General features: G+C 35.6%; 1 protein-coding gene across 2 annotated transcripts in view; it reads left to right on the top strand.

The window, feature by feature from the left end:
- The window catches only part of Nachralpha6 (nicotinic acetylcholine receptor alpha6), a 587,525-nt gene that overhangs the window by 368,605 nt on the left and 197,169 nt on the right, over positions 1-21,751 (top strand). For both annotated transcript variants that reach the window (XM_076321147.1, XM_076321146.1), the window contains exon 7: positions 11,028-11,103. In XM_076321147.1, the coding sequence (XP_076177262.1) occupies positions 11,028-11,103 (76 nt within the window). The remainder of the gene's footprint in view (positions 1-11,027; positions 11,104-21,751) is intronic.

The following is a 21,751-nucleotide window of genomic DNA, read 5'->3' as shown; positions in this document are numbered from 1 at the left end:
CAATTTTCGTGAAACCAGACGCGTGGAGCGACGGGGGTCGTTCTATCCGGATAAAGATGGACGTCGAAATCGGCCGACTTTCTTCCCGTGTGTGAGTTTCGGACGAAAGAATCGCGAACTGTAAAAGGGGAAAAATGTGCAATTCTCTATAGAGATCGGTGCCGACAATGGCACCGTTACCTGTGTTTTACGTGTTGACTCGCAATGGCAGTGGTTTTTTCCGCTCTTTTCTTCGCCCCTGTTCTCTTTTTCGTTCCGCGTCGTTACTCGAAAGCGACGAGAGACCTCGACAAATTATATTTTACCCGCGTTTTCTCGACCAGTCGCATACCAATTAATGTAATGGTAATTAGCACCCGACTTGTCTCGTGCTGATTAACTAACGATTCGACGAGTTCGTGGCTTTGTTCCCGGGTATCGAAAATTCGAAGCGACGAACGCGACGATGGTATCTAATTTCGAGAAATTGAATCTCACCTTTTGATTACGAGCAATCGGCCGAGAAATATCCACGTGCCTGCGTCCATTGTTTCTCGAGCTCGGTAAATGCAACGCGTTTAAGAAATTTATTCACTTTGTACGAGGCGCGACTCGAACACGAATTTTCTTTCGTCGTTGTATGTTCGTAGATCTACGAAACGTGTTGTAGAAATAAAACCACGTAAACGTGATTTTACGTGCAAAAATATAATCGGAAACACGGAGTGAGATTTTCTGTTACGAAATTACGTTTCTTGGTGAAACTAATATTGAAATTTGATCACGTGTGAAATTTGGAAAATTTGATACACGTGTTAAATTATGAGTTTGTCGGGCACTCGGTAAATAAATGTTTCTATTCGTGGTTGCTTTCGAGAAAGGGTACAGATCCTTTATTTATATTTATATTGTCGTTCATAGATCGTTCGAAGTTCATGTTTTTACAGTTTTTTGATTACGTGGCTATGCCTGTTAAATTATAAACGAAGAATGTAAAGGTTGTACGTGAAAAAGTTGAAGGTTATCTTGAAAATTTACACGAAACAAGTATACAAAAATATGATATCATTAATATTTAAAAAATGACAAGAACCTTTCGGACCGTGTCAAACGTAATAAAAAAAATTTAATGCAAACTAGTCATATGGTTCGCCTCGTACATCCAGAAACTAATAAAAATAAAGGAAAATGAATGTTTGTGCAACTCCTCGTGGAAAAGGAATAAGATCTGTTTGCATGTACTATTAAACTTGCGATAATATAGTTCAGAAACAGATTTTTTATTCAACATGTTTTTCATTCAATACTTCATTCAACATTATACTTAATGTTTGAAGCACAAGAAAAACCTTGTTAATGGCAATCTCGAAATTTCAGGTAAAAGAAACGTGTTTTTCTTTATTTTTTCATAAAGATTCAAGTATTGGAAATATCGTCCTGAAAATATTGTAGCGAAATATAAAAAATGTTCAATATGCCACAGAACTTCGAACTCTTCTGTATTAAAGCCATTTATATACGATATCTCAAAATTTATTCAGTCGTCCTGACGTTTGAATACATTATTGAAAAAATATATATTCAAAGAATGAACCACCACCGGCCCGAAATGTTGAATATTTCCATTTTTTAACCGACTTGAAAAAAAAGGAAAAGAGCGAAAAACGTGGACATTTTCGATAGAAGTGTTACAATATTTTTAATTTTTGAAATTTTAGCTTCATTATAATCCACTCGATAAACGAACTGCTCCAAATTAATAACCATCATATTTTGTCTACTGGATTTACCGCAAATCTCGCGCACCATTGGAACAATTTCTTTTCGGTTGTATTTCGAATTAAGAGAAACGAGAACACGAAATTATTTCGGTAAAATAAAGTACGCGACTATTGATCTTCATAGCGATCCGATTATTCCTTCTCGAGTAAAGAAATGACAAAGAACCCTCAATTTCGGTCGAAAATATCAGACTGCCCCTTTAAACGCGCGGAAAAACAGTCGATTTCTCTCGACTCTTTGATCAATTGCCATTGCGAAACTCGATTGAGAGAGTACAGTCCGAACACGTATCATTGATCACTGTTTCGCATATTACGCCCCCTGTCCCCTCGCTTTAATCGACCGTCTCCTCGGAACGCAGAGAAATGGGAAAAGAATGGGGCAGAACTTCTTACCGTACACCGAGTCACACGAACACCGTAATTCTTATTGGACCCCATACGTCATTTCCGCCCGCCCAATACCCTCCGTCAACCGCTTTACATCACAAAGAATCAACATCCGTTCGTGATTAAGCGAACAAATATAAATGTACGACGTGTGTGTCGCATGCTGTGTGTGTACACATATGTGCGTCTGTAACGCACCTACACGTGTAAATACTCGATCGATGTGCATACATGTGTTTGCGATACGTAGATGCATGCGTTCCCTGGACCTACATAGCTGGCTCTCAGCACCGAATATGTACCACCACCTTTCTGTGTATCGCGCGAACATCGCAACTTCGAGTTGCAAGATCGGTAGGATCGTTCCATCGAAATGTCACTTTATATCGTTGAGAACAATTACGCGACACAGATGATCGACGTAATATTCCTAGAGCTTCGTAGATCACATTGGAGAACAGAGTGTCTATTATTTTTACACGACCGAGTTACGAAAGAGTATCGAAATTCGATCGATCTTTTGTGTTAATTAGAAGATTTTCAGTCCTGTCGATGGTCTTAATTCGTGCAGAGAATAGCGTTGTACAGATGGTACGAATGTTCATTGTTCACAGCCGATATAATCGTTTTCGAGTACTCTGTTAGCGAACACGTAAACTGTCGAGGTTTGCTCGTCGAGTTAAGTCGGCTAAACAACATTCGTATGTTCGCAATCCCTATGCGAATACGAATGTGAGCACATATATGTATTTATCGTCGGTGACGCGTGCTGGTCGATTGCCCTCATCAGCAAGCCCTTCATAATGTAACCCGCGTATTTAACAATGCAAATGCCCCATCGTCCATCCATCGAGCTCCATTCTTCAACTCCTGAATACAGAGGCTGAATGAGAACCGTTGGTACTAACGAGCACAGGATGCGAATCCTGCTGCAAAAATGAATCGAAAATGTCGAATGAAAGTTTTTATACGAGACTTTGTTTTCGAAAAAAATTATTTTCGAAATTTATCGGGCATACGTTCCGTTCAACACAATTTGGCTGCCATGGCTGACCATTGCTGACTGCTACTACTTGTGTCAGTGTTTCTAAGTACAAACGGTGGTACAGTATTATCGATTCGGAGTGGGTCTAATTAGTTATAAAATAACAAAATTCCCGAGAAACGGATAGAGAAATTTCCACTTTCGAATAACAGTTTTCACTGTTCCTGAATTTATAAAAAACGATGAAGGTCAACGATCTCAGACGAATGTCGTAATTTAATACACAGCGAGTGCATTGAAAGAATATATATAATAAACGCGACCGAGTGGTTAATTTATTTTGCAAATTTGCTTCGACTATAAAAATGTAAACTTCTATTTTTCATTGTACAACTATGAGAGTATAATCAATGAATTGGTGAAGTTTTTCCGACGAAAACGAGTCCAAACACGATCTCGTTCGGACTATTTTTAATTACACGTGGTTGAAAGTTTATTCAAAAATCATTCGAACAACGTATAATTACAAATAGTCCAAACGAAGTCGTGTTTGAACTCGTTTCACGTGTCTCGTTTTCGAATGAATCGACGGTTTCCATTGTGCAACTTGGAAGTGGAAATTAACCACCATCGATGTTCACGAACACCAACACAAGTAGGAATAATCACTGATTAACAGACACATTAAATTGCAAACAATTTCACGCGTACTGAATGAACATTCAAAATCGACTTTCTCAAAATGAAGACTTGGGTAAAAGAATTTCATTCCGTATTCTCGATTCATTGTTGTTCAAAGGGTCAATTTCTGCTCGATTATGGGGCCCATTTTCGTTCACCTTGAATATGTTTGTGTAAAAAGTCCTTGGATGAATATCTTCCCCATTGATCGCGTTTCGGGTGCACGTTGTTGGTCCTAAATCGGTGATACTATTCACAATCTGGCTGAGATTTGACAATTATCGTTAAACACGATCATATTTAGCGTTGAAATTATCAGTCGTGGAACGAGGACGATGTTGAAAGTATTATGAATGTTATCGATTTAATTTTCAATATACGTCGTGAGACGTATGGTGTCGTTTTTCACTGTTCCCTTTTTAGCGAGAAATTGTGTTAATCGATGATATCGGGAAACGGAGTTTGTCGTCTGATATGACGGACATATCAGGACAAAAACGTGCACGTTGAACGACGTAGATCGCGTTCGAGTCACCTGTCACCGGTTTAGGATTAATTGTCAATCGTGCATGGGCCAATAAATTTCAGACAGCCAGAGTCTGTGGACGCGGACTCGTTACGCTTTCTAGACTGCTAATTGAAAATGACAATTGGATCGATAGGCGCATCGTTCTGCGAAATGTTGCCAAGTGACGTTTATGAAAACCTCTTTGAAATCTCGGTGAAAATTCAACACGTGGTAAGTTTATCGATACAGAGGTCCACGATTAAAACTGTACGAATATCGTCGAGGTAGGAGGAATTTTATTATTTCGATGGATGTAATCGATAAATAAAGCTACGTAACAAGGTATATCGATATTAAAAACATAAAGTTTGAAACGTTAAATTTGAAATATTTGAAAACGTGTAGAACGAACAGTGCGAGTAGAGAAATCTAAATGGTATAACAAGATTTATCTTCCTTTGACGTCACTTTTTTCACGAGTTCAACGACACATCTATAAAATGTAACGATGCATCTGTAAAATGTAACTAAAATTTATCGACAAATTTTTTACACACCCTTGTACAGAGTTGTCTATTGGACACGCATTATTAAGAAATATTATAAAACGAAAATGGTTGCCTCTGTCAATTTTCATTTTGCAAAGTAGTGTTATATGGCAGCCACTACATTCGCTCACCTATACATATGCACAAACACACATACACACACACTATATTCTTCGAGATTTTTAAATTAGGAATGAATCAACTTTCACTCTTTTTATTGTTAAATACTTCGTCAACTATTGGTTATCTACACTTAAAATCAACAATTAAAATAGCACGACTATTTTTCGATTCGGTTACAATGTTTTGTCAAACTCCAAATGTTATAGCTCATATATTTTCCTTAAAAAATATTTCACGTTTCAAAATTTTAATTGGTTAACATTTTCAGATCTAGAATTTAAACATATGTTCAGCATTTGCTAACAGATTTATTTTTGTTTAATTTAGCTCAAATTTTTACGATGCAACTTTGGTTTGAACCCTTTCTCACGTTTATTTAGTATTAACATCAATGATAAAATAGATAATAATTATAGGTTTTATCATCTTGATTAGATAACTCTATTGGTTACTGGAGGTTCAACCTACATGTGAGCAAATATGATAAAATTTCCTGAGTACATAAAAACTATGTACCTACATAAGTTTATATCTACGAACGTTGTGAGACAAATAGCTTTCCCTGATCAAAATGTTAAAACCAGTAATTGTAATCTTTTCTCTTTGTACACACTCATTACGTGCAGTCGTCGTATTCGATATTTCGTCTCGTTGGATGAACTATAGAACCGAAACGTAAAAATCTAAATTTAAAAAGATTTTTTAAATTTCACTCTGACACCAGCACCTGCATTGCAGAAAAATTACCAACGCACTAATACATTTATCAAAGAGTCAAGTGTGTATATAATATTATCCGTGATAACGAATAACGAATAAAAACTTTATACACTTATTTATTTGCAATCTTTATCCTATCGACACTTGTTCGGATAAATGTGTACTCGTTTGACGTGAAATATGATTCGATTGTACAATTCGTATCGTAATTTTTAATGTACAAATAACCCATCGAAAGTTATTTATCTTTCATTCCTGACAAAATTTTTATCTAAATAAGTATTTCACTGATCTCTATTTGCAAGTATAATCCCTGTAGAAACATTTCGGCAAATTGATTAAAATGAATATATCGTATAAGGAGTATATTTGGAAAAAATTTAGAGAAAGCTTTACTTCGGTTTATCAGTCAACGTATCAATGATGTCTACGTTAATAACAAACATCCAATAGTACTTTTAAAACGTTATTCGTTTCAAATTCGTTGTTGGAAATTTTTTTATCGAGACAAGAATTCTCGATTCTATTCAATAAATTCTATTCAAATATAAATATCAACGTGCGTACGCGTAATCACTTCTCGACGTATCAGTCCCAATGCATCGGTCAAAGACTAAGTTGTAAATTCCAGAAGAATATATACTGGAATCGAGACACTTTAATGAATTATACATACATCGCCCCATGAATTACACGAGACTGAATTTCGTAGCCGTTGACTGTCCATTCCGGACGAATTTTGAGTCTTCTGCATGGTCGAAAATGCAGTCGAGTTCCAGTTCTCTTCGACAATCGCAAAAAGAGGAGAAAGTCAGTCGACGCGAAATAGAAATAATAATATAGAGCCAGTACGGTCGTGGCGGAAAAAGGAGGAGTCCTTTTCACGCGTGAAATAAATAACACGCGCCTCGGACCGAGATTCCCGCTGTATCCTGTTTTTTTTTTTTTTTTCTTTTTTTCTTTTCGAAATGTTTCGCTCGCTCGACTTTCGTTCGTTCTCGTTGAAATTCAAAAATATTTCAAATACGAAACGCCTGGATTTGGGGGACGATCGTTTCGATTCCGCGCAGTTCGGTGAAAATGGAGTCGTTTTCACGGTGAAGCTCGCAGGTAGCTCGAAGAAAATCGAACGTTTAAATGTTCTAATCTATGAGAATATTCAATCCGTCCCGGGAAAATTTCGACTCGATAAAACTATGATGGAACTTCTGCCAGCGAGACTCCGCGATCGTAGATATCTCCTTCGGAGCGACCTTCCTCCGAATTGTCGAAGAGTTTATTGAATTTCACTGGGAAGAAGAGAAGCTACTGGCTGAATTCGTCCTCTTTCTGATAAGTCGGACTTCATTGCGTTCGAAACACAATCCATCGCACAATAGCGTAACGTCGATATCTCTCCGAGGGTTAATCCAAAATAAGTATCGTTTGAATATATAGAGGGTGATTCCGGCAACTCCGGCCTCGTTACAGCTTTAAGTGAAAATGGAAAAAGATCGTAAAGGAAAATTTGGTATAGTACCACCTCTATTATCCTCTCAGGAATAACGGCGTGTATAGAGCCGGTGAAAAGTTAACTACCACTTCAATATTTGTGAAATATTCGTAAACGAATGCAAATGGGGTAACAAGTTTCACCGCTTTTTAACGTTTAATCGTAGCTCGATTTACCGAGATAGAAACAATTATAAAAATTGTCGTAATGTCTTCATTGATAATGATACAAGAACAAAGTTAAATATTCATTCTGTCAAAAACAGAAATTTTAAACGTTTTTAACCTTTGAGTTAATTTTGGCATTTTATCGATTAATTTGTTTAGAATTATTTGAGAAATATGTTTTTCAAGCATTTCGTAAAACTTCCTAGAGTTATCTGTCTGTCCAGGTCATCCTAGAGCAATTCAATGAAGTTTAAATTTAATGATCTATTATAATTTATTTTTATCGTATTTTAAATACAATTGATAAATATTGTAACACAGAAGTGATCACTAAAATTATGAATAAATGTCTATAATTATATTTACCTATAATTACATTAAAGAATACAATTCTTAAAAATACTGAAACTTAATTGTTGAGTAACTAAATGTAATGAAAAGTATCAGGATACGTGTAAAAGAAATGTGTAAGACTCAAAGTAGAAGGACTCAAAGGAACAATTTATGTGAAGAATCAGTAATTTCATTTCTTTTCAAGTGCAATTGTGCTTTGAAGCGTACTGATGCACTTGAAAAATGACCTGTATCATAAGATAATAAAGGTCATTAAACCGTACAAAATTTTCTTGTATAATTTTGTTTCATACTTTGTTGGAACGAAACTAAAGTCAGGTTAAGTTTCTAGAATCACTCAATATACGAAACACTGTGATTAATTATAGCCTGACATTGTTTTAGCATACTTCCTACGAAATTTTTGACACACGAAGTTGGAACTGAACATATTCGGCATACTTATTTGAGGTATTAATTGTTTTATCCGAAGAACACGTTTTCCTTCGAACTCAGCACGTGAGCTCAACCGAGCTCTTAAAAAACGCAATAACAACATCATTTTAGTCCCACTCGTATCGAATATACTCTCTTGACAACACAGTTTCAGCAAAGTACTCTGTCAAAAACCATTATTGTCTTCCCAACGCCATTTTTTGGTGATTGTACTACCGTGGACATTCTTCTTCGTCAGTTGACATTATTCATTGGGCAATATTAATCCAGGTTAACTTTCGAACGAATTAACCATCAATCGGTCGTTCCTTTTCATCACTTTAACGAGTCTCGATTCGACAGATCATGAACAGTATTTATTTCTACTTGAACCATTTCATCTATTTACTAATATAGTATTTCGACTTGGATGCAACAACGCCAGTGATTCTGATCATTTAGGATGCGAATCTGAGGAAACTAGTCCAAATCACTCCATGTGCACAGCACTCATGACGAAAAGACTGTGAATGGCACAATGAAGCGATAGATACTGGGTCGACTCTCATAACGCGTATGTGTATGCATTGTGCACTTCAAGTGTCTAACGATTTCCTCCGTCTCACTTGCGTTTCATAGAAGCAATCGTCCCTATCCACTCGTGTTGCGTACTATACACCGGTTTCTCAAGCACAGAAACAAAATGTCTTGGACTCCCGTGACTATGGAAAACACGACGTTGAATCACTTAAACCATCAAGATCTCGAGTGATTCCAAACCGCAGTTAAGGACGCCGCGGGGATAGAAACGCCGGTCATAAAAGCGAGAACGCTAAACCGCGGCTCGTTTGGCTCTCGATCAAAGAGCAACAGATAAGCGAGGCGGTACGTTGCTTGAAAGAAATCAGGGAACCGTTTAAAAAGCATTTGAGAACGGACTAACAAGTATCTTTCGAAGATTTTTCCTTATAATTTGCCTCTCGAACAATAACGAGTCGGGGAGAAGTAAGAAGAAAGTGAAAGAGGGAAAAGTAGAAGTTTTCTTTAAACGAGATAAGTGTAGTTGATCCGCGGAAAGTCCAATTCTTTTCAAAAATAATAATCTTACGCGTTATCGTTCTACAGGAACACGTGGATATTGCCAAACATCCCCGAGCAAAATGAATATTGTACACGACAACAGTAACTGAAATCGAAGGAAGATAAAACTTTTATATTTAATCTGTTTTAGCTTTGCTTGAAAGAGAGCGATAAAAATGTGAGATCGTACGAAAAATAAAAAGTGAAATAAAAATCGATTAATATTTAACAAGATGTTTTGTATTTTATTCTGGATGAGTATTTGATTGTAGCTTGTGCTCGAATGTGTTACCATCATACTTCATACATTGTACGAAATACAGTAATTGCTCAAAAGTCAACAGTTATTGCATAAATTTGCTTACAAACAAAGAAGGATCGGTAATTTGAAAATTTTTAAAAATTTGAAACTTTGTTGAATTATATTTCGAGCGATGTTAGTAACATAACGTTTTCTTTCGACGATAAAACAACTCTAGAGGCTCGAAGAGATTGTAAGATTTCATGTTATCGTAAACATCTGCGAAATCGTAAAAAATTTCGAAAATAAGTTTCATTCAACATTGTATGATTTTTGAGCCTACAATACGATGGAAACGAATTTTCTATATCGAGGGTTGTGTTCATATTATAGGATATCGAAAATCAAAATCTGAATTAAACTTTTTGCGACACATTTTACAGTTTCGAAGATATTCTCGATAACATACAAATTTGAAATTTCTTTGAAAGAATTTTTTGACCCAACGATCGTTTCATATTCGAAACGAAAAGTACTCAACAACATCGCTAAAACTACATTTCTGAAAAGTTTCAAATTACTTTTCTAACGAGTTGCTGAATGTTGTTACGAAAACAACAGAAAAGCTACCAAATATTATTTAGAATCTGATGTTGTGACATTTAAATGTATGCAACAATCAGATGCAAAATGTCGCAAAAGGAAACGAAAATAGGACAGTACAGTGGCAACTAAAAATTTGATATGCAACGAAATAAAATTTGTCATTTCTTTCGTAAGTGTTAATACATAACAATGCTAGAACATAATTTTTATTGATCTAGTTCCAACAATAATTTTATCGTATAAACCTTCGATGTTTCGTTACCAAGTTTTTGGACCTTTCCAAAAAACTAAAAAATGTATTGTATTATAACATAATAACGAAACATTGGGAAGTTACACGATAAGTAAGTCACTCAAAATAGCCAAAAACCATTGTCTCCCATCGATAGTAATTACAAGCAAAGAAGTATAAGATAAAACGAGTCCCTCGATAAATTTCATCTACTTTGTCTTTGTTAAAATCGCATCAATGAAAATACAAATTAAATCCTCTCTGGCACAGCTATATATATTTCCACTATTGAAGAAAACGAAGAGAAAATCGAAGATGTTTTCGAAACGTCACACGACTCGCATCATATTCCCGCTCGCTTGCAACTCGAGCAGGTTCGAGGGAAGGCGTCATTCGTCCCATTATCGGTACAACTGAAAATCCCAGGCTCTGTCTATCGATCGTTACGAATTCGCTTTCCCTTTTATGTAACAGACACTCATACAAGACACACCTCGTGACATCCCCTCCCCCTCCAGAGTCTTCCCCTTGCACGATTTATGGGTTAACGCTCCCGACACGGGTGCACCGTTGTAATTTATGTTACTTGCGAATGCATAGGCGTAATCTCGTGGCGTAGAAACCAAAGAGACACGAAGCTGTCGCATGTGCACGTATGTCTGCTTCCTAGTGAATCGATCCAATAGTAGATACGTGCCTGTCTTAATCAAACTTTGACCTTGGTAGCTCGATCTGGTACTCAACTCAGAGAAGGGCGGCGACTTGTCGGATTTCATCACGAACGGGGAATGGTACCTCCTCGGTGAGTTTCTCCGAACGCAAGTTACTCGAAGAAGGTCGTAAGATATCGAGATCGTCGTGTACGCGACCGTATGATTTTATGGTGCGAGTGTCGCATCAAATTTTTACGATTGAGCGCCGGAGACTAATCAACGCGATGATAACAGTTGATAAATTTCAATTGGTGGTCGAAGACTTTTCGCGCGTCGAGGTGAAACGATCGTTAACGCTAATGGAAATTTTTTCTTCGAAGAAGCGTGTCGAAGTCGTTAATTAAGTCGAAATTAGATATGGAATTTATATATTGTACGAAATGATGGAAAAGGTTCGCGAGAAGTTCCATAATTGGGTGTTTGTAAAGCTTTTATTATAGGCGAAATGCTCTTTTAATCTTCGCAAGGAAAGTTTCAAGATGTTGTTTCTCGATATAATAAAATTTGCTGCATCCGCTTTTATAGATAACTTTATTAAGAGTCGATTTTAAGTCGTAACGTAACGTACTATCTCTACTTGGTAAATTACAAAATTCTAAATGAACTTCGACTTACGATGCAGTGATAGTAAGTGATAGTAGAATGGGTGTACGCTTGGTCAGACGCTCCCACTGTTCAACGAGAGTTGAACACAATCAATTGTTGCAATTACAGTTAGAGATTATTTTTTGTAATCGACTACAATTACGATTGTAATTTTTAAATGAAATTACCAGTGACAATAATTACGGTTGTAATTGTCAAGTGCAACTGCAGTTTTCAAATGAAATTGCTACTGGAAAAAATTACAATTGTAACTGACATATGTAGTTGCAGAACAATACCAATTGTAATTGTTCGATATAATTACAGGACGATAACGAATGTAATTACCACGTGTAATTTTAGGATAGATACAATTATATAATTATAACAATAATTACATTCGTAATTGAATTAATAATTACAATTTGTATTATACATATTTATAACACAAGCTCAAAACCGAGCATACAAAATTTCTAGAACTGTACACTAAAGAGTAAACTAAAAAATAGTGCATCTAGTACAGACAGTAAAATTTCACCCATCGAAACAGAAAGCCTTGCTTTAGTCACAACATATGTCTCTTTACATTGTATTTGTATTACCAATGTGATGTTCATTCTATGCAATAAATACTCTAAGAACTTTGAAGAAATTTAAAAATAGGTTTTGAAATTTCTATCAATTTTTGATTCGTTTCAACCAGATATTTTTTAATGTAATATAATTAACCTTTGATTGCGATCCTTTCACATTAATATATGTATAATTATAATATGCAACCATAATCACTCGATACATGCAAATAGATAAAGTCGAAGCCTGCATACTGATCATCGTCTATTAAGTTTCCACAAAGTTTCTAATAGATATTGGCTTGAGCGTTAAAGCATAGTCGTGCACATCAGCGTTTCCGCATTTCCAATTAACGACGTTACGATCTTTTCCATAATGTTCCATAATGTTTGTCACCGATACTTGTAAGTCTCTGCAAATTCTTAATTTCGTAATTCTTATGGCTTGAAATCGTGCAATCTAAATTCACTTAATCTAGGAACGTTTAGAACGTTTGTTTCTATTCTCAACATATTTAAACAATGTGGAGCCAATGTTTAGATTCTTTGTTAATAAGAGAACGTGTTATCGAAAGTAAGAATTTTATTTATTTCTCATCGTTTCGGTCCATTGCTGACACTTTTCGAATAAATCAAACTAAAAGCTATAACATACACGTATGTAATTCTATAATATTACATAATATATAAATCAAAAGAAACACGTATTAAAAAAATATAAAAAGAAAACATATTGACAATATTAACCACAATTTAGATTATCCTACATTTTTTCCTAATTTCCAATTTATATCTGGACATATCTGATAGGATTGGTTGTAATATAAATAGAAAGTTAGAAAGAGAATAAAAGATAATGTAAGTTTCGATTAAAATTATGAGGATGTTTTCATGGTACGTGTTTCTCATAATTTTTATATTATATTGTATAATTTTGTTACAATTTTTACGTCCGAAACTGTAAAAAATAAATGAAAATATTATTTTCGAAAAACTATGCTCTGAAATACCAAACAATCTACGCATTGACTCTACGTTCGATTCGCTTAGTCGCGATTCATTGTAGAAGCTATTTTTAAATTTTCTTTCTTGAATATGAAAGTTTTACCGAGAAAGGTATTTTCGTTCAGACATTTTACCGGTAAAATATGTGCGCACGTCAAAATCATACCGAGCCACATTAAGATAAAGAATACTGCACAAACGAGAACGCAAAAATAGAACGTTGACTTTAATGCACTTCGAGACTGCTTTGCTCGTATTGGATCCGGGAGTTCCGTTTGTTCGCGAGAGCAATGGTAATATACGTTAATCCTTGCTCATTTACGAATCTCTTTGTATTCCATTGAATGGGATTATGCTGTTGCAGGCATGAAAAGGAATGAAATTACTAGCAGGTGAAATTTAGACAAGTAGTTTCGAATATGCATTTTTGCATTTTCAAATTACTCAGAATCGGATAACAAAGTATTTAATTTGAACAACCTCGAATGTAATTAGAGAGGTGACTTAGGAATGTGGTTGCACAGTAGGAAGCAGCACCGAGGTTTTTGAGCACAATCTCAGCTCGTTTGAGTTAATATGTGCCATTTGTTTTAACTCAAAACTGGTTAAAAGAAGATCATATATATGTTAAATTAATAAATCGCTTATAGACGTTGCAAAAATTCTAGTAGAAAATATTTTGTCGTATTTAAAAATAATCGTAATCAGTATCGGTCAATTGTTATAACAATATTCCAAGTTTTTGACCCAAGGCATTTTAAAGTTTTACTATCATGGAAATAAATTTCGATATCAATTCCCTGAGTGAAACAAGCGATAGCTTTGACAGAAAGGATTCGTCGATTTTTTCTTTCACGTTAAACAGACGAAATGAATTCAATTTACACGAAAATATTTCGAAGCGGTGATTTTCGAATGGAATTTATTACCATATAATTCAGCACGATCAACGTAAATTTTTCAAAGTATATTTCAATTAATCAGAATATTTGTCGGGGCAAAAATAAATTTTCAGTATTCCACAAAAGTAGTAGAAGTTTCTACAAATTGTCTCTAATAAATGGAGATTAAGAAACTCAAAAAATATCGAGACTGTCGACACTTCCGAACAAGTGTTCCGCGAGTGATTTTATACGTACCAAAATATCACTTTGTGCCTTTCTAATGTGTTAATTTTAAAATCAATTTTGCGCAATAGTTGAAGGCTCTTCGCGCGACGTGGTATTCTCTAAAGAAATTGCATTGTAAATCGAGCCCGACTTGGTTCTAATACCGTTGATGGATTATAATTATCGAAAGTCCGTTCTTCATTGAATGTCAATTTTCGTGCTTTAACAGACTGCGCGCCTCGATGTCAGTTTCAAGCATACGCGGGTATCAGCGTGGAGATATGACATGAGCTACAACGATACCTCTCGACGTATAATTCTAGTCTGAATGCTACAGGCTTGGAAGCATAATTTCTGCATCCTCGCTCGCAATTTTCAGAACAATGTTAAGTGACATTTCGGATGACACGAGCGTAATGCATTGGACAGTGGATTAGACTAAAAGTAATACCATTCCATTTCTCTCGGTGAGAGGTTATCAAACGTGTTTAGCAATAACATGGCACTCGTTTGATTCAAGATTTCCCGAATGACAGGCGCGTCAAGTTTTACTTCACGTATCTTGTTCTACTCGTATAACGAATTAATATACTTTATTCCAGCAGACGTACAGTAGAATCAAATTACTATTAAAATACAAATTCTTTTATTTACCGAAACTAAATAGAAACCTTATTCGCCGCAAAGATAATTACTTGGATCTTTTATACAATGGAATTACAGTTCTTTAATTCGATTAGTTGAAATTTGCCTTTGCGTATTTCTTTTTTCTATTTTTAATATCATTTATCTATTTTTAGCTTACCCAGAAAATTATTCTGCTGTAACTTACCCCCTTCGACGATTTAATATTTCAAATCATTTTTTATCATTTACCCGTTACAAAGTCGCTTGAAAAATTTTAGACTTCTTTTGTATATTATTTTATACACTCCTACCTTTTAGCCTGCGTAGAAACTTATTCTATACCGTAACTTACCCCCTTCGATGATTTAATATTTCAAATCATTTTTACCATTTACTTGTTACAAAGTCGCTTGAAAAGTTTCAGACTTCTTTTGTATATTATTTTATACACACTTGCCTTTTAACCTGCGTAGAAAATTATTCTATACTGTAACTTACCCCCTTCGATGATTTAATATTTCAAATCATTTTTACCATTTACTTGTTACAAAGTCGCTTGAAAAGTTTCAGACTTCTTTTGTATATTATTTTATACACACTTGCCTTTTAACCTGCGTAGAAAATTATTCTGCTGTAACTTACCCCCTTCGACGATTTAATATTTCAAATCATTTTTACCATTTACTTGTTTTAAAGTCGCTTGAAAAGTTTCAGACTTCTTTTGTATATTATTTTATACACACCTGCCTTTTAGCCGTAGAAAATTATTCTACACTGTAACTTACCCCCTTCGACGATTTAATATTTCGAATACTTCCTCAGCGTCTACCTATTACAAAATTGCTAGAAAAGTTTCAGACTTATTTCGCACGTTATTTTACACACGCCGTGTAACTAATTCCATTCAAAAATTTAATTATTTTCTACAATTTTCCTAATCGTATCCACGCGTGATCAACCCGCGTAAATGTCCTCCCGTGCAGTACCGTGTGAAAGTAACTCCACAGTGAAACGTCTAAAATGCATTATCTTCTGTGACAGCCTAATATCGCTTGCGCAAAGAACGGGTCTCAGTTTCCCGCGCAAATGTGCACTCTTCGCGGTATTCGTTTCGGGCGCGCGATATTCATGAGATCGCGGCTCGTCGTCGACGCGTAAAGGAATGTTGATGGAAGTCGTTAAGAAGTCACTTTCGTGGTCCTGGCGAACACAAAGAACGATCCCGCGCGTTCTCACGAGCTCCCCTCCCGTGGATCCCGTGAACTTTCGTATCGATGCCGCGATTGAACGAGCAACGAATGCCTTTACGAGGCTTCGGTTTCGCGCGGGCTCTCTTCGATCCCGTGGCTCGCCGTTGCTGTAAAGCCATAAGGCGATCACGCTTCCAAGCTTCGATTTTCCTTGTTCGTTTCCCGCACGATGAGTGCATATCTCCACGTCGGTGTGTTTCCCCTTGTATCCGTGAACGACCATCTTGCCCGAAACTCTTCGACCTCGCGGAGATGAAAACCCGCGAGAAGGAATCCGAAATGGCAGTGATGAGAAATCGCGGGGTGGGGGGAGGAGGAGGAGGAAGAGAACCGGAGAGAATCTAGCGAATACGCCGGCGCGAAATTGCATTAATAAATTCAGATTTCTTTGACGTTGATAGGGTGCAACCTAGCGCGACACGAAGTTGTTTCGATCCCCGAACTGAATACCATTCTCTTTCAACGCTGCCAACTTTGGAAACACCAAAGTTATCAGGCACGCGAATAAGTTCTGTCGCTTTTCTCCTTCACTTTTCACGGGGTTGTAACTTGAGCGAGTAATTGAATTTGCCAAGGAGAATATACACGGGATTTTTATCCTTTATAAACCTATTGGACCAATATATTGAGAAACTAACAGACGATCATTTTTCTTCGAGGTATTCGTTAATTTTTCTATACCTTTTGAGTAGAAATAGGGAATTAAGAGAACATTGGTGTAAAATAGCGGGAAAAAAGGATTTGTTCAATTTTACGGGACGAAAATTCGTTGTAAATACCATTCCAATGAATACGAATGATAGGAAACCAGTAATTTTACGAAATATACTGAAGAATGGCAACTGAGTGTAATTTGGAATAATTATTATCCCATCTAGTGTTTATTTTTCGCTCGCGAGTCGTGTTTGAATGTGAATATATAATAATAAGTTCGACAAAGAGTTACGGAAGAGCTTAGAAATGATGTTTCGCTGGAACAATTTCATCGAGAAAATTATAACGAGGCTCTCCGTTTCGAAGTACGAAAAGATTTTCATGAAGATGTTCTATTAAAAACTTTCGAACAGCATGAAGAATCCCAGACGTTTCACCTCGACGCGCAAAAGAAATTCTACATGGTAGAAGATAATATTCGATCCACCGCGACCATTTGTTTCGTGAAAGAAACATCGGAGAAGGATCTGCAAACGTTGCCTTCTGACGAACTAGTAATAATAAAAATCATCCGATATCTCTCTCGCGCGCACACGCAGTCAAGGTAATTAAAAGTGCAACGGGATAAAGTAGTCGGGGACGAAGTTCTGGTAATTTTCGCAACTAGAAGGAACGCACCGTTTGGGAAATTAGCGTAAAAATAGCTGGCGAAAAGAGTCCCGCTGGCGTCAGCAACAAGTGAACGACCCTGACACTTTCTTATCCCTATTAGCGGATTCGATCGAAACGACTCCGTTCGATTGAAAGTAATTAAAAGGCTCGTTCTCTTTAGCGCGATTATTAACACGACATTCGCGCCAGTGGAAGAGTAAGTATACCATCAGCTCCTTCATCAAACAGCTACGATTTTCATGCGCGAGTCAGCTGCGTCCCATCGATCCACGTTCAATTTTTCATAGACAAATACACGATACTATTATCCGACAACTTAAGGGAGAGTCAATTGATTCCCGAATTAGAAATTTCTTTCTTTCTTGCACTTTCTCAACGATTCGGATTTTTTCATTTTCATTCAGAAATAATTGTAGCAAAAGTTCACAAATTTGCAATGCTACAAGACTTTGCATTGAATTGTGTGTTGAAATTTTTAAGCAGTTTTCATCGAAACGACATTTTTCCATGTTACCAGATCGATCGATTCGAGATTTGAATATATTACGGAAAAAAGATCTGAAAAACTGAGCTTCCATCGACCCAAGATGTTGGATATTTATTTGTTTTTCTTTAACTGACATTAGAAAAAGGAACGAGGTCAAAAAATAATATTTTTGATCAAACTGGTGGCATTTCCTTAATTTTTCAAATTTTTTTTTCATAGATAAATTAATCTAATTAATGACTTTCTTAATTCTTATTTAAGAATTAGAGGCCCATCTGTGCACCACCGAAACATTTTTATTTCGATTCAATTATTCTTTTATTAAAGAAAATTATACTGCTCCCTTAAATAATACCCCTGAGGATTCAAAACACTGACTGGGCTCGTTTCTCCATCAACTGTCATTATTCTTCCATAGTCATTTTTCTTTTAAACAGTATCAGCTGACTCCCCTCCTCTTCTCACCTATTTCAGGTCACTCCCCTCGGGGGTCTTATTAAAGTTATCGGATAATAGATAGAAATTTTCCTTTCACTGCGTTGTCATGTGTAATTTGTCGCTCGAACATTTCGTGAAGAAAAAGAAGACGACGTAGTAGAAGAAATTTTACACAATTGTGAATATCGTCGATAGATTTAAACGTGCACTTTTGCGAAATGTTCGGGGAATCTTCGCGGGTACGAAGAATGACAACATAACGAAGCGTGTAATTTGTGGTGCATGATTATAACCAAATTTACGAATTAGATCACGAATAAAAGTCATTTGCATACAAATACTTTTGTTCGGGAATTTGAGGCAACAGCTGTCATTTTCATTTCAAATTACAGCGTTCGTTAATGAATAAAAAATTCATTTCATTGAAGTAAAATTGCAAATCTTGATGACCATGTAGAAAAATATTCGCAGGTAAAAATTTCCAAGTGGATCATATTTTTCATAGATATCAGTTGATTGGAAAAATAGTCTCAGTGGTCTAAAGACTAGACTTGATACAAGAATATTTGGATCTAGTCTTTAGTATATTTATAGGATATTTGTGATAATTTGTTAATATCAAATACCGATGCAGACCAAGGCAGATGTTACTGACAACTAGAAATACAACGATTGAATATTTGATCAGGCAACATCCCAAATGTATATACGAAGACAAGGGTACGCAAATTATTTACATATTGATATTGACATATACTTCAATCCCTACCATTAGTATCAATCGTTAAGCCTCCACATTGTTTGTGATGCAAACTCAAGAACTCGAGTAACACTTATGGGAAGAAACGAAGTATCACACTTTCGCCAAATAAAAATTACTTCATTTCGTATATTATAAAGACTACTTTGTTTCTTTAAGATTTTGCGATATGTAATTGTTTTCGAAATTTATTGCAGAGAGTTCAAATGAAATTATATAATCGCATTGGATAATTGCATAAATTACTTTTGGCTTATCAATGGGCCAACCAATGTTCTATTTTCAAATTGTTAAGATATGATCGATTAAATTGTGTACCGATAGTTGTGTTAAGATTCTGAACATAGAACTCGGTAGAATAAAATTAATGCTTGGACACTGAAGAAAGTACTCACTGGAATAAAATTAGAATGCAGACACTGAAGAAAGTACCCACTGGACTAAAATTAGAATGCAGACACTGTAACGATACGGGTTAAAGGATTAAAGAAAAGGGTACAGTGACTAGCTAAAGTTAGGCATCTAGTTGCAACGACCGGAATTACAGATATTGATCCAAATAATCGAAGGATATTAACCTCATACGTACAATGTAATACACCTGCCGACTATCCTCCTTTGTGTTATCTTAGAAGTACTGGCTTACGTGCCTTAGCAGTGGTCCTACGATAATCTGCTTGGAATCGGTGTCTGGTTGTAATAGCAAGGGATCTGCTCCAGATGCCAGTCCAGGTGGTCGGAAGATACACACTGTGATAATCCTGACAACTGTCGTCTTTACATAACAACATGAAGCGAAAGTGTAGATACAATTATCAGTGTTGGACTAAATTGAAAAGAATCTGTTTCTGTTAGATCTTGTGTAGTTTCTTTATGTATAATAGATATTCATGCACTGTACGAAAAAGCGAAACATAATGCAGACCAGCAAAAGATCAGTACATGCAATGTAGGGACATTTTTTGTACACTTTAATGTTTTCTTTTTGGACACTTTTTGTAATTTTAATATTGTATTTATTAATATTTTTTTCGTAAACATATTTACCAATATTACTATATTTAACATTGACTGACCAACAATTTTGAACCTACTAGTATCGAAAGTACCTACACGTCTTGCCTCGTGTAGCTCCGACAGCACCACGATAGATTCCAGGAACTGACTATTCTAATTAACAAACCGTTCAACACATTCCGTTTTGGAGAAACCATCGGTCTTCCATCTCCAGGAAATTGAGTTAATTACGTCCAAAAGACATCTAAAATATTCGTCACCGAATACGCGATACGATCGTCACGGAAAATTCAGTAGCTCAGTTCTAGAGAAGACTATGTTCAAACATAGTCGATTTTCGATCGTTGCGAGGATTAGGTTGATTGAGAGTATTCGAGGTACGTTCATTATTCAATCATCAAAGATTCAATCATCGAATGATTCCAGATCAGTTTTAAAGTACCAATACACGTTATAATAAAGACCAACTCTACAGGCGTTGTTCAATAGTCACCTAAAATTAAATTGGCAGATGGTAGATCCGAATGAGTTACGTTCACAGCAACCAAATTTGAGCTTTACAATTTTTGGAGAATTTATTTAAAAATCCAATTGGTTTGTTGTCTATGTAACTTTATATAAAACATATTATGACTTAATAATTGTTGCGAGACTGTACTGGCAGGTCAGAAATATTTAATTTATCCTATTCATTGTCAGAGAATAGATAATTATTACTACACATGACATCAGTGCTTGACTGCCTTGGTCTGTTGCAGGTTACAGTTTAAAATTGTAGACAAATAGTTTCTTTTTAAAGACATTTGACTTCCTGCTTGCTAGCATAAATAGTAAAAGATTTTCTAACTTTGAACAAAAGTAAAGCAATAACATATGCAGAGGAAATTTTACATTAATACACGAATAGAATGTTTATAGGAATAAGACTGGACTACAACGCTTTTTTTTGTATGAAGATGAGGAAATTCAATGGAGGAAACTGTTCCATTATTAAATCATATGTATCTTCGTGTGGACATGTTTGTTCAAAGATACGGCAATGCATTTATAAATTGAAATTATAATTTGTTTAAATTTAACAGAATTTTCTACATAAATGGATACTTCTCGTCATTCTACTCATCAAAGTATTCAGGTAACTATAACGAAAGATGAGTATTTTACGAAATATTTTATACTTCATATTTAGACACTACTTTATTCGACAAAACAGTGAAACATCCAATAGAAGTCATCGATGTTGTATTTTCTATACTGTATTTACAATTTACTGACACAATTTTATATACTGTTTACATTCCACTTCAACTGAACATTCGCTTCAACTAATAATTGAGTTCGGTCTGAAAGAAAGATTTATTATTGCATATAATACTCCGTTTTATTTATTAAAAATTATAATTGCGAACTATTGATGTAATTTTACATGTATGGAGTCGTTAGTCAGACAAATATTGAATTTCATTGAGTTAGACAATATCCTCTTGTACCTTCTTCTATGTTCATGAAAAATCTGCAGGTTCTCGTACATTGGATTTGGTTTAATTAATATATATGT

The sequence above is a fragment of the Ptiloglossa arizonensis genome, chromosome 9 (genome assembly GCF_051014685.1).
Source record: "Ptiloglossa arizonensis isolate GNS036 chromosome 9, iyPtiAriz1_principal, whole genome shotgun sequence".
Classification (NCBI taxonomy): domain Eukaryota; kingdom Metazoa; phylum Arthropoda; class Insecta; order Hymenoptera; family Colletidae; genus Ptiloglossa; species Ptiloglossa arizonensis.
This window is presented reverse-complemented; position numbering and strand designations above follow the sequence as displayed.